Here is a 14,687-nt window from a genome sequence, read left to right on the forward strand (position 1 = left end):
TAGCTACCCTCAGTGGTTTAGAGTTGGTGGGGCACAGAGGTCACATATTTCCTTGCACCAAGAAGTATTAGGGAATATTGTAGTCAAAAACTGATGACATTTGCAAGGCTATTTATGTTACCAGGCCACTGTCAATCACATCTAATCAAACCATACTCACACAGTCATAAAGAAGCCAGTTGGCTCAAATTTAATCTCTCAATAAATAATACTAAGGACAACTTAAGATTTCAAGTCTTAACTTTAGTCAAACTAAAAGAAAGACTTGAGGCTTTACTGGCTCTTGAATGCTGTGAAACTTGACTTACTAGAAACTTAACTCCCTAAAGATGTGACATGAGACCTGAAAGCAAAACACTGCAGTCTGACTGATTGAGTCTACATCTACGAACTAAAAACGGGGGAATAAGGCAATGCAAGGCCTGCCTGGCAGTGCACACCTTGAATAATGAATTATCAGGTATATACATTTAAGGACCTAGTGTCAACAAAGTACTTAAAACTGCTGGTATGTTATGTGCGGACACAAACACTCCAATGAAACTGCATTTTTGAGCCTAGTACTCTGTTGTTAGAAAAGAACACAGAAAATTAACTGTCAAGATCATGTCATGATCATGGTTCACTGGCATGTGTAGGTGACTGATATTTTGTTTTTAATAGGTCACAACCTGATACTTGTAATCTCCTCTGCGTGTGTGATATGAGAAGCAGTAAAATGTTGTGTAACAAAATCAAAGATCACGTTCATAGGCCTTGAATCTGCTCATGTGTGAGGAAAACATAATCATCAGAAGATAACTGCTTGATTTCAACACAAACAATGCCATTGCGCTATACAGATCACTAAAAGCCACTTGCAGTAACATTTTATGTTCTTAATGTAATATTCTTTCAGTTGATTCTAATGTTATAATGATGCGTTCTGTGTGTCAGGTCCTCTACAAACACGAGGGCCAGACTGCGCTGAAAGTTCTGGACAAGGCAAAGACGTCGGTCAGCCTGCCGCTGCCAAAAGACAATGGTTATGTTGTGCTAGAGATTCGGTCCTGGGGAGAGGGAGGGGATGGGCCAGCACACGAGATCATTGTGTCCCGGGACTCAGGTGAGAAACCACGAAACACACGCCAGAGGCCTTTGGCACCAACACAAAGAGTGTGTTTGTCATGGCTCATGTACCAGCATCATGTGGAAGAAAGTATGTGTTTTTAAGACGCTTGAGATACTCATCTTATGCAACTGAACAGAAATAGTGTAAGACAAACAGCCCAGATGAAGCTTATTGGAGCATTATTACCACTCATATCAAGTGAATAAAGCAGTCAAGGTATATCAGACAATAAGTGAGCAGTCAGTTCTCATAGTCACCATATTGAATGTGGGAGAAATGGGCAGACCTGAGTGACATTGGGTCAAATTGTGATGGTCAGCAGTGGTGAGTAGGTCACCACGATGCACGAGGGCAGCAAAAGTGATCCTGACAGAGGGACCACTGTGGCACAAATTGCAGAAAATTTTAATGATTGGTTGACGGGAGGAATGTATGACAACACACAGTGCATTACACCCTGCTGCATAAAGGGCTGTGTAGACGCAGACTGGTCAGAGTGCCCAAGTAGGTCATAACGTTTTGGCTCCTCAGTGTACATACAAATACAGCAGGAATGAGGCTATTCTAAAATGTGGTGAGTGTGTGTTTTAATGTCTCTAATGTCTGAGATTTTAAAGGCTGAAATCTGAAACCTTGCCCTGTAATGGCTGTGTCATTTAGTGATTTAACCCATGGATGTATTCTACCATATGACATGAGAAAGTTTAGGTTTTGGTTTCAAATTTTAATGTTCAGTATAGTAACGAGATATGGTATGGCATCTAATAATATTTAAGTCAAGGGTTATAGGCGGTGCCTTAAGAAAAGAGTAACCCCTCTTCAGAGAATGAAGACTATTTTTCTTCCAAGGCCATGTTATCTTAGAGATATGGACATCTGGATAGCTATTATGTTGATCATAAATATGTCAGCAGTATCTAAAACCAATAGTGGACAGTAAAAGTTTTATACAGTTTATATGGCTAGGTATTTAAGGATCTTTGAAATCAAAAAACAGTGAAAAACCAGTCTTTCTCTCTCTTTCTCACAGGAACTGGTATGATGGTACAGAACGAGGCCTCCTCTACACTAACCAGTCACCATCTGCCGCTCCTCACTGGCTTGGTTTTCTTCACTCTTGTGTCTTTGTCAGACCTGTGATCTCAGCCAAACTTTGGACTTTTTACTTTAAATGGCTTGAACTAAAGTTCTCTTGTGTCTCAGCCTGTGTTTTGGGTTGGGGTGGGTTTCAGTGGTTGGGGAAGTTTGTAGCACTGCAGGGATTGGAAGGATGGGGGAGGACGATGGGGATTCAGTTTCCTTTTTTTAAATATAATAAATCAAGAGGGACGTGGTTTTTTGTTTTTATAAAAAGAACATTGGTCTGGATGGGTTAAAAGAGGGAGGGGAAGCAGGGCATCCCTGTCTGATTGTGTGTTTGTGTACCAGTGTTAATAAAAACCATGCCTTATGGGGACCATCACATCTGTGGCTAACACGTCTCACACACGTTCTCCAAACTGTAGCTGGCAGGACGCAGACATCAGGTGTAAATTACTCATAAAATCAATGGTGTGTATAACCCATGTACATACAGTACAGTCTCGCTTACATGGTGGAGGTCTGCCTGTTCACACTGAGAGCAACTCGACTGATGAGTCTCTGTATTCTGAGCGGTTGCGGGTGGTGTGAGAGCTGAAACACTCTGCGTCTAGAATAGTTAGAACAGCTCATTATGCATTTTACACTGCTTGGTATTGCCTGTCATAATTGCATGGGCTTAGAGTGGGCTGCAGGAACATTTTCATTTTCTTATCCTAAACCACTACTTTTTTCTGTGTTTGTATGTACACATTTTTATGTCATATTCAACAAACTAAATCATGAATACCACCTCTTCATTAGGAGATGTGCATTGAACATCAACATGAATAATCCAGTTGTTACGTTGAGGCTGTTCCACTCCCTTTGTGGGCAAGTGTCATTCACAAATGCTGCAAATCAGCAGTTCATTCATTTTCAGTTTTAGTAATGAGATTCAAGAATCCCCAATAATAACAAAACATCATCTGCCAAGGAACAATGTACTGTGACACACAGTGGTCCATGACTTATATCACAGGCAGTCAGAGGGATGACTACTAAACAGCAGAAGTCAGCCATTCCAAAATGTGCCACCAAAATCACAAGATCTAAAAACAGGCTATTGAACCAAACTAGTTATTTTCTTAAGCTGCTATCACTTGCAACTTCAAAACAAATCTGTTCAGATGAGTGGTTCTTAAAAAATAACATTTGAGTAACCTCTTTGGATCACTGCCTGGTCTGAGCCACAGACAGAGAATTTGTCAGCCTAAATTTCCTCTTCAATCTTTTGGAAATGTTCAAATCCTACGTAGTAGTGTGTACACTATCAGCCACAACATTAAAACCGCCAATTTTAATGTTGTAGCCAAACAGTTTACACTTCCCAAAATTACTGTATATCAGCAAAAAGGCAAAAACAATGTAAGAAAAATGACGATAGTACACAGAATGTACACAGCAATGTTTCTTTATTTTTCTGCAATTATACATTTGGAACATCTACCCAACCGAACTTATTATGGTACTTGTCAGTCTTGTTGCTCATAGCGTGAACACAGAATAAGAGTAATTAATTGAAGAATTGAAGAACTTTTTATTGTTGATTTTGAGTTCCTGATAATGTCTATATGCGTGTTTGGTGTTTTTGCCTTGACTGTAAGTATAGCTACAGACCTACGTCACTGGTCCAAATGAATGTTTACTTTTTCTATTTATGTTTCATTTTTGGGGAGGTGAAATTGGATGAATGACAGTATTTAATTCTGTGTTTACATTTGTTGTGCCTGCATTGTTTGAATTATTCTGACAACAATGTAAAAATGCTTCTGTTAAATGTTTTATTAGGTTTATTGCAGCTGCTTTTATGCTGATAGGTTGATATAAAATGGCTAGGGCAGCAGGGATGAATCACCCGAGGAGATGAAGAGTTGTTCACCAAAGTTATCAGAGAGTACAGCTGATAGTGTTATATATTGTTCTCAGTGTAAACCTGTCAGCATGTATTAGCTCTTATGTAACATGTCTGGTTTGCAGCAGTTTACAGGAAGGATGTGACCTCTAGCTATTCTTTTGTACACAGTTACAGTTATCTTAGGTCTGATCAGCTTGTCAATAGTAGACATCAAGTGCTTGTAATTTCTGTCTTTTGTTGTTGCCTTATTTTTTATTCACTCAGAACTGTCTAAACTGTTTGCTGTCACAAGTTTAATACTCAAAGGTTGAAGGGTAACTGATGCTTTGGGTTCCTATCATCATTCAAGACAGGCTGGTTTTGGTTTTCTGTAACTGCCAAAAAAACACAAACGAAACAGCCCAGTCAAGTTTAAACTCTCACTTCTCTATGATATTTTGTTTTCTGTTGCAGGTTTACATCAGTTGCCAAAATTCAACACCAGTGTATGGAGTAGTTAATATATTAGTTTATATAGTGTATTAAAAATAAGACAGTGATGGTCATGGTGGTGGATGAGTTAATATGTCATATGTTCTTGCGTTTTAGATCAGTAACATGGTTTCACGCCCATCTCACTAGTAGTCTGTGTTGATATTTTTATTGTATGACATCTTCTTTCCTTAACCCCACCAATGTTTTAGTTGTTATGACCTGAGTCTTTCACGAATGTTAACAAAGTAGACCATAAAAATTCATCCTTACACCTGAAAATGTTAGATTGAAATAAAAAGAAAAATCTCCAGGTCCATTTACTAGCTTTCAACTGCATTTCCACAGCTTTCCACAGCATATGTAGTTTGCTCATCATAGGGATAGATCAGTTGTCACCATGTGACTTTAGTGTAGAACATTACAACTCCAAAAACTCTATATCTACATTCTAGAAAAAAATGTGATATGGTTGAAATTCAGGAAAAAACTAGTATGTGGACCTTGAGCTAAGAATGTTTTGTTTGTTATTTATTTATGTTAATTTTTTTTTTTTTTTCAACAGATTTGAGGAAGGAGTTTTATTCTCCTGTTGTGAGAAGAGCAATGTGATTTTGCTCTGTTTGTGAAGTGGCTGGAGCCGTCATTAAAGTATGACAAATATAAACCAGAGGGGCAATACTAGCCTAACAATTGACACTCACCTTGATGAGCTCTCACCTGCACCTACGTTGTCTCCACAGGCCCTCCTCAAATACTGTTTCTATGACTTCCTCAGAATTAGCTAAGAGCTGCCCACACCGACACAAAGTGACACAAACAAATACATAAATTTGACAAGCACTCAAAACATCACAACATTATAAAGAAGTTGTTTTAGTCATTCAATTTGCATTTTAACAGTCAGATCATGTGAGAAGCTTGGGAGTTTAATTGGAAGGTCTGGAACTTTTCTTCTTTTATTATCAAAACTTATTTTATCACATGGTATTTTAATATTTTTATGGTCTGTGAACAACCTTTTTTTTTTTGAGTAATTATATTTTTTCACTGTACAAGTGGTTGAATGATAGACCACTTGATTGTACGATCTTGCTTTAATTTGTTGGATAAAGGTAACTTTTAATCACATGCTTCAGAATTTACACCAGAATGTTGCTCTTAGTTAAGGATTAAACATACATACACTTACATTAGTGTGGGTGTAGCAAAAACAATGTATCAAGTAAACTTTTCTATTTACACTGGAAAGCAAAATATCACAAATGTTAAAAACATTTATACCCTGCATTTCACCTAGAAATAATAATTACTGTAGCCCACATGTCCTTTGGTTAGTCACAGCATCACTGTATTAGTGCACTGATATTTGGAGTCAACAAATTCTAGCCCTGCTCTTGGCTTCAGTGCTGAATTACTGGTGTCAGTCTTTGAAAAACTAAATTGGTTTAATTTAAATCACCATCACTGTCCTTCACTCAGATATGTTGAGCATCACACAACTGCTTCATCTTCACACTAGTCCACAAGTTGGAAATGTTTTCAGATCTGTTGAATGATATCCTGATTTTGTGTTTTTGTGCTTTACTCTGTGCAAAGTGTTTTCTGAATGCCTTTAGTATTCATTGAAGAGCCATTAAGTCATTTCACCATGTCTGAGTGCTCAGTCACTGAATGTTCTGGCTGATTTTTCAGGTTTACTGGTGGACTGACTGGTTTCATTATTCACTTGAGATGGTAACAGTGAGTCTGTTTTTCATATGGCTGAGCTGAAATGCATTGGCTACTGTTGCCTTTGGGCCTTTTCAAAATTGTGGGAGGGGTGCTACTTGTAAATATGATTTAAAATAAACACATTCGACTTGTATTTCAGAAAAATTTGCATTTACTACACTCGCCATCATGTTTATTGATAAATAAATCACAATAGGTCACATTTACATTTGGTGCAGGGTGGCATGAGAGGAAAGATCATGTGCTAAAATGAAAAGGGTCCATCCTGTACAGAGATTTCTTGCGCACAATTAAATACTTGAGTAGCACAACAGGGTTAGTCAGGGACTCATTAGGATTCAGACTCTGGGGACAATGAATATGCCTTACAGCTCTGAAGGAAATTTGGCCAATGCTTTTTGAGATAACATGATGGATCAAAGGGCTCTGGACAAAAAGTTAGGGTATCACCAAAGTTTAAGCAATCATCCTCTGATGACCATGAATATCCACAGCAAATTTTGTGACCATATTTAAATTATTTTACCATCATTTCTCATTTTACTAATATCCTGGATAAGGTGTTTACATGCCACAGTATTTTGTGCTCCAGCTAACATATTCAGGTTTTTCAAAACTGGAATAGGCGCTTAGACAGGTTTCTGAAAGCAGGATAAGGTGTTTACATACAAAAAAACAGAACTCCAAAAACCTGATCGTAACACAATTACAACAAAGGAGCATTGATTTGACATAGTGGGATAACTCTTGGATGGTTTGCTGACTATAGTTTGAGCTTCATTTGGCCATGTGTAAGACAGCAAACAAGCATATTCATCAAATTACTGAAGGGTAGAGCATGTGCACATCCTAACCCAATCATAGGCATGGACACCAAAGTTGGTATTCAACAGGATATAAAATCAGATTCCCAGCAGGAACCTGTAAGCTGCATCTATTTCCCTTTATCACCTTTACTATTTCATTTTTCCTAATCATTTCATTAATTCATACAGAAGTGCACCATTTGCAGTTATCACTGCAGTTAGTTGTGACGTAAAAACTAATTGTTCATTTCCCAGAAAGTCTAATTTTTACAAGGCTTCTCCCGCTCTTATCTGGAAGTGGGGTTATTAGACACATTGGCCAGACTCCTACCATGCTGAGCTCTTATCTGCTGCACTTTGCCACCCGCTATTAGTCATTAATGAGTAAAATATAAATCTGACCCAACTCTACCAAGCTCTGGACTCCGCTTCTGTTCCTCTTGAAGAAAGGTAATTAGATCATAACCATTTGTATCATATACTAGCATTTAGCTGTTGTTTTATTTTAAAAGAGGGAAGAATGTAATTACATTGTCCATTAAAATAAATCAGACTAATTTATTTAATTTGAGAAAAAAAAACAAACCTAAAGGTATCAAATTAACTACAGAAGAACATCAACATTGCCATCAGCTGCAGTAGTGGATGCATGTTATCTGTTGTTCTTCCTCTCACTTTTTGTATCATCTCATATGAATATTTTATGATCATTCAGAGGGTAATTGCTGCAGCAGAAAATTGGTTGGATCTCCAGAGAGCACAATGGCGAGAGTCATCACAGGTAAACTCTATGCACTCATTCATTCACTCACTCAATCACTGGAGATGTCAGTGTACTCACTTATGCATTGATTCAGATTTTCATTAATTCGTGCATTCATTAAATCATTACACGAATCATCCATTAATTCACACATTTCAAATATGTTAAGCATCTTCTTTAACTTCAGTCTCAGAGTATCAATACTGAAGTATATATTTGATAAATATAAAATTATACTACAACTAAAAATACTAATAGTGATACTAATAAATTATTATTCTTATTATGTCACATTATAAAACTGCATAATTGTGTAATACACTATTATTCTACAGTGCTAATTTGCATACCCCAAAAATAACAAATAAACAACTTTGTAACATATGTCATTACTTATATGACAAACTTTGTACCACTGCTGTGTCTTAGAACCAAGATCTAGATCTGTATTACTACACTAGTGTTTCTTTATTTTCTCTCTTTTTTCAGCACTGGGTGTTCTGCTCACTTTGCACATGGGTAAGCATTTGCTTTGTATGACAAGTGTTGACTGCTCTTCAACAAACTTTCAGAACAAATGCTTATAGAGTCAAAAGTCTGATTGCTGCTGTGCGGCTGTTTCCTTCAGCTTTATCCAATAAGCTGGTGTGCCATATGACCAACTGGGCACAGTACAGGCCAAGCACTGGCGCATTCACTCCAGACAATATCGACCCCTTCTTGTGCACCCATGTCATCTATTCTCTGGCCACCATTAACAGCTTCAATCAGCTCAGCCCCATTGAGTGGAACGATGAACAGCAGTATGGGAGACTCAACAGCCTCAAGAATGTGTGAGTATACAGAGTCAAACAGTCTTGAACGCCAATATTTAGCTGACATGGACTCTTCATGGTTTATGCACAAAATATTTGGTGCCAGTGTTCAATATTGCTGTGCAGTCTTTCCAGTTTCAAGTCAAATCAAGAGAAATGTTCAGTGTCTCCTACAGAGCTGTATTATTCTCTGGGATGCCATAGCTTTTCATTGCCTCTCCTTAATATTTTTATTGGTGCCCAGGGAAGAACAGGTAGGGCTTGCAACACCTGCCCTAAATGACTGATTACCTCTATGTGTTACTTATTTTCACTTATTTCACTTATTTCAAATTCATATTAACATTTTTTTTTACCATCCACTTTATATACAGAGGTAGGCTCTGTCAAAGTTCTTTCCACACTATTACTAGCAAACTATTAAGTATTTGTATTCAAACATTTAAAGCTGAGTATTTCTGAGGCAAGCACCAACTGATGTGGGTACTGTAACAGGCTCATAGTTAACAAGCATATCAGATATGAGCACCTGGAGGGAGGTCATTTAAAACCTTGTATACTGTGACAGGCCGCCAGCAGAGACTCCTTAAGACTGCAGTAACACGGTTACATCTTCTAGTGTGGCTTCCAACACAGACAGAAGCATTCTTGATCGGCTTCAGTCTCCTAATGGCAAATCCAGAGAGAGAGATATCAAGAAAGAAAGAGAGAGAGTTAGAATAAACAAAATCAATAAATTGTGAGTACAGTGGCGAGAGTCTAGCTATGTTATGCTAGCTATGTACAGTAGAAACAGCAAGTATGTAATATGTACAGTGTAAAAATAACACATGGATATGGTCACAATTAAAGTATAAGTTAAATAATATGTGGAGATAAAGGTTTGTCAGAATCAGAAACAATCCCAAGTTTCTTTATTTTTTCACAGCTACTGATGAGGATCAGAGAATAGCATTTACTATTGGTTTTTAGGTCTTAAAGCTAAAGGAGGAGACTGTCTTTAAAAATAACCTGTGGCAAGCATCTTATCAGGGTAGGGAGGTACAAGCGACTTCTCTGATCATTTGATTGATTGTTGATAGAAGACTCACTCTATCACTATTTAACTGGATAATCAACAAAATTCTAATACAATTTCTGTGCCGATAAGTTAACATCCACCTTGACATTCCAAAGTGAAATATAGCTTTGTCATCAGCATAAGAAGCTTTGTGATGTTAATGATCTCACTCTCTGCTTTTAGTAATCCTGCACTGAAGACTCTGCTGTCGGTTGGAGGAACAGTCAATGGAATGAGCCCGTAAGTTCAGACATGATGCCAATCTCCCACACATATCTTCAGTGTACTCAACACTCATTCAGCTCGGAGGGAGGTCCTAAACCCTTCCTCTGCTGCTGTGTTACTAGAATGGATGCCACAGTTTTTTGCTTTCTCCATCTCACCAGATTCATCGCCGTGGTTTCCAGGCCTGAAAGCCGTGCAGCCTTCATTAGGTCGGCCATCAGCTTCCTGCGCAACCATAACTTTGATGGAATAAACCTGGCCTGGGAATATCCAGGACACAATGGCAGCCCACAGGAAGACAGGGAGAGGTTCACTCTTCTGGTCACGGTTAGCAGGGCCCCTATTTTTAAATAGTAGTTTTATAAAATTAGTTAAATTCAGGAATGCATTGTTACCACTCCATAGGTATCATGCATGTCAACCTGCTAAAAGCCAGTGATTATATAGTGTGTAATTGTAGCATTTAATAATTCTAACAGGCAAAATATTTTGTTTGTAGAAAAAAGAGAAAATTCCAGTGAATTAATCTGGTTATATGTTGCTTTATTGCCATAGAAACACAGTGTTTCTATGATGGATCCCTGGGGGATTATCCATGTGACCACCAGTGTAGCTTTTCTCTAGTCCACCTCTATATAGAGCAAAAGTCAGCATTTTTCAAATCCTACACGTACGGTGGTGGCTTTAAAAGACAGGCCCTAAATCCCAAAGCAATCAGTTTACTGCTCATATTTTGAAACTTTCAATAAACACATTATATAAAAATGTGCTCGGAACGCGTTGTTTGAACATGGGGAAAAGGCAGGATGCCTTCTCATTTACTAGCTGAAGGACAGGATTGCCATACAACAAATTTCTTAAATTATCAATAATTCAGATTTACTGAATTATCAATAATCCCTCTTAAATTAAGAAGCTCTGAGACTCTCAAAACCTGCTATTTTGTGCCATACAACTCTGACCTACCTCAAGATGTTCACATGCATTTGATACTATTGGTATTAAAAGTAGGAGACAGGAGATAAACATAAGCAATCGGATCTGGGGGATCTGAGATGTTTTGTTCACTGTGCCTGCAGGAGATGTCCAAGGCGTTTGAGGATGATGCCAGAGACAATAGGATGACTCAGCTGTTGCTGTCAGCCAGTGTTGCTGCATTCCGTCCCAACATAGATAAAGCCTACGAAGTCAACAAGATTTCACCGTAAGTTTGATTTCACTCAATTCAAAAGTATCCAAAAAGGTACGGTTTTAGTATCAATAGTAAAACACAGGCATTGTATTGGTACTGATCATTTCTAATAAACCATCTTTACTTGCCATGATTGAAAGATACAGATGTATCTTGCTCAAGTACACCATAGTAGGAAATACAGTAAGAAGTAAGATAGTATGAGAGGCAGAATTTGAGAGATCACTGGACTATTCTCAACAAATATGCTGCTTATTGTTATGATTTAGAAATAATTGCTCCTTTACTGTTAAATCAATTAGTTTGCATGAAATATATAAAATGTTCTACCACTGACCTAAAAAGAAAACCTTTCAAAATCAACAGTCACTTTGACTTCATCAATGTCATGACCTATGACTTCCATGGACACTGGGAAGGAGCTACTGGACACAACAGCCCACTGTACCGCAGCTCTGTGGACTCCGGCTCACACATTTATCACAATATCGTAAGACGCAAACTACACACACTCTTTGACACTAGTCTATATGTTTGCCTGACTGTGCATTTATCAACAAATTGTACAAAATGCAGTTGAACAAAACTTTATGTCGCAAATGAAAGCAAAATTTATGGTTGATACTCTACATTATAGTTTTCAGAAACCTCTTTACACTTGCATTACCTGACGTCTGATCAAGGAGCAGGTTTCACAATGAATCCTGATACAATGTTCACTACAGAGATCAAGTTTTTTTTCAGTAGTTATCTGTTTACATATCCAACAGAGCTTCAGAGTGACATTAGTATTCATATGAAATCATGGTTCTATCCAGTATTTGAATGTAAGAATGTAAGTAAAATATTCACTCTTTTTTTTATCTCTGGTTTGGTTGCAAACTTGCTACCGAGCCCTGAAAGAAACTTTTTTTTGCCTTTTTAGCTGCTTAAATAATGAGCTGAATTCTACAGAGTTGACTGTTGATTCACAGCTGAATCGATAGCACTAGCAAACCTTTAATATTACACTGAGGCATCATGTTAATCACTGTTAATCATGTTAATATAAAAATATTATGTGGAGTTTTACACTGTACTGTTTATCTCCTTTTCCCTTTTTTGTTAGAACTCTTCATTATCCTACTGGCTTGCTCTAGGAGCACCGGCTGAGAAGCTGCTATTGGGTTTCCCCACTTATGGACGAACCTACCGACTCACCAGCGCTGCTACCAACCTGGGAGCACCAGCTAATGGCCCCGCAGACGCCGGGCCATACACTCGCACTGCTGGCTTCTGGGCCTTCTATGAGGTACAACACTTTCATATAATACTCAGCTGACTTGTGCTGAAATTAAATAATTCCCCAGTAATGGCTGCTGCATCTACGTTCAATGATCTCACCTAATAACCCTGAACAACTAAACAATCCAAAATTACATATGAAGAAATAAGGGTGGACTTTATATCAGTAAATTAAAGTCCCACACCGTGTAAAATCTGTATAATCTTTATGTTTCTGTGCTGCCAGATCTGTGACTTCATCTCCAGTGCTACCGTTGGGTGGATCTCTGAGCAGGAGGTTCCATATGCCACCTTTGGCAGTTCCTGGGTAGGCTATGATGACAAGCGCAGCTTCTCCTCCAAGGTAACTAGGAGCTCCATTACTACCTGCAGCTTTGATAATGTCATTAGGCAACCATTCTCACCCTTGTGACCTGTGATGAAATCGAAGTTATTGCCTGTATTATCTTAGGTGTTTTCAGAGAGAAAATAATGACAGACATTCTAACAAGAGTAGTTTTAGGTCTGTTTCACAGGTCTGTAGCTGCTGCTATTCCGCTCGTCTTTGTTACTAATGTGGTCATCCTATAGGTCGAGTGGATGACTGCTAACAACCTGGGAGGTGCTCATGTGTGGACTCTGGACATGGATGACTTTGGTGGATCCTTCTGCTCAGATGGGCCATATCCTCTCATCAACCACCTCAGAATGTCCATGGGTAAATGCTATAGCTCAGCTAACTCAGGAAGTTATCGCTGCTCACTGTGATGCCTGTTACTTTCTTATGTAATCGATTGATCAGTAGCAATCTCAGACACCTGCTCATTTAAAAATATGTGTGGTGTTTCATCATTTCAAACTCCAAAAAAAGGCCATAAAATTCTCATCATTTTTGGTGACCTTTTGAATTTTGGAGCAGTGTTTAGTGAAGTGCTGGTTTAGCCTCTGTTTATTCTGTTCATAACATTTCTTTCCCTACATCTGACTCTGTAGGCTTCCCGCCAAAGCCTACCACCACCCCCGCCCCCACCACTACCAGGGACCCAATTGCCGACTTCTGCCATGGCCGCCCTGATGGCCTGTATGAGAACGTAGCTGACAAGACGACCTACTTCCAGTGCTTCCAGGGAATCACTTACTTGCATCGCTGCCAGCCTGGCCTCATCTACTGGGACTCCTGCAAGTGCTGCAACTGGCCCTGAGCCTCAGAAACATGAACTCCAACACGCTGAGTCCATGAATGCATGAGACTGTGAATTAAGTTTCAGTAAAATCATTTCACAGTGTTAGTTTTTCACTGATTAACTTCATGGTGCTGTATTATATCAGGAACAGAATGTAAAGCAATGAGAAATCTGCTGTCTCTTTGCAATATTCTTCTTTACAGTCTCATCTCCCTTCCTAAACAAAATAAACTGAACCTTACTATTACCTGACCTGATGAAAGATATGCCTGATTACTTGCACTTTTCATTCTTTATAAAAATGAGTGACATTTTTCATAATTCGTTATTATGCTAATTATTATTTAATAATTATTTGTAAAAAAAGGTTACTTGTGTGTTTACATTCTTTGTATCTGATCCACATTAAAACGCTAACGCCACATTAAAAACTGTATTATCAGGCTGAAGGGAGGATAGTATTAGTTCAGGCAGAGGACTGAAGCTATGCACTTGCATTACCTGACTGGCATCAATTGCTTCAGTCATGCATCTCAATCACTAGCTGATTCACCAGCTGTGTAGCTATCAGCTGACTGATAATATCTAGTCGCAATTCATGTGATTGTATTATAATCTGACACTGGCCTCAAAGATGAAATGAATAACTTTCACACCTTATTACTTAAGTTACAACAACTAACAGTTGTTGGCTTGCTAATGGCTTGCTTAACTTACAGTGATTACAAATACAAACACATGGATGAACAAACCTGCTGCGTCTTGTGTATGACGATATGTGCTGAAATTGCTGGTGCTGCTTTTCTACCCATCTTAAGCAGCAGATAAAACGTGACTAATTTCCATGTAATTTTAGCTGTCATTATCACAGCGGACACACATGACAAAATCTGTAAGCTACTTCCATAGAGTTCATGTAGTTGTTAGAGCAACAGAATTATCCTAAAGCTGATATTTTAGGGTAAAATACTTACATAGTGTTGTTTTAAGGGGGAAATGAAAATAAATATTTGCCACATGAAAGACATAGATTCTTCTGAGAGTCCTGACTGATGTTTTACATAATACACCTTATTTGCAAGTGGA

The 14,687-nt window shown here is 38.3% G+C and overlaps 2 protein-coding genes across 3 annotated transcripts in view; both read left to right on the plus strand.

The window, feature by feature from the left end:
- cntn2 (contactin 2) overlaps positions 1–6,437 on the plus strand; it is a 45,228-nt gene extending 38,791 nt beyond the window's left edge. For both annotated transcript variants that reach the window (XM_018667546.2, XM_018667547.2), the window contains exons 23-24: positions 937–1,105; positions 2,142–6,437. In XM_018667546.2, coding sequence (XP_018523062.1) covers positions 937–1,105; positions 2,142–2,251 — 279 coding nt within the window. In that variant the 3' untranslated portion in view covers positions 2,252–6,437. The remainder of the gene's footprint in view (positions 1–936; positions 1,106–2,141) is intronic.
- A 1,024-nt stretch (positions 6,438–7,461) lies between these two features.
- chia.1 (chitinase, acidic.1) lies at positions 7,462–13,853 on the plus strand. Its single transcript, XM_018667548.2, has 12 exons — positions 7,462–7,549; positions 7,815–7,880; positions 8,352–8,381; positions 8,491–8,695; positions 9,921–9,977; positions 10,124–10,289; positions 11,042–11,166; positions 11,521–11,644; positions 12,263–12,445; positions 12,665–12,781; positions 13,009–13,135; positions 13,411–13,853. The coding sequence occupies exons 2-12, from the start codon at positions 7,862–7,864 to the stop codon at positions 13,617–13,619; spliced, it is 1,362 nt and encodes a 453-aa protein (XP_018523064.1). The 5' UTR covers positions 7,462–7,549; positions 7,815–7,861; the 3' UTR covers positions 13,620–13,853.
- Positions 13,854–14,687: the final 834 nt, after the last annotated feature.

The sequence above is a fragment of the Lates calcarifer genome, linkage group LG12 (genome assembly GCF_001640805.2).
Source record: "Lates calcarifer isolate ASB-BC8 linkage group LG12, TLL_Latcal_v3, whole genome shotgun sequence".
NCBI lineage: Eukaryota > Metazoa > Chordata > Actinopteri > Centropomidae > Lates > Lates calcarifer.

What these genes read in the sequence shown, in the direction of transcription:
- chia.1 (XM_018667548.2), top strand. An exon ending in CTCAACAGCCTCAAGAATGT is followed by an intron (nt 8,696 to 9,920) that starts GTGAGTATACAG and finishes CTCTGCTTTTAG; the next exon opens with TAATCCTGCACTGAAGACTC. An exon ending in ACAGTCAATGGAATGAGCCC is followed by an intron (nt 9,978 to 10,123) that starts GTAAGTTCAGAC and finishes CCATCTCACCAG; the next exon opens with ATTCATCGCCGTGGTTTCCA.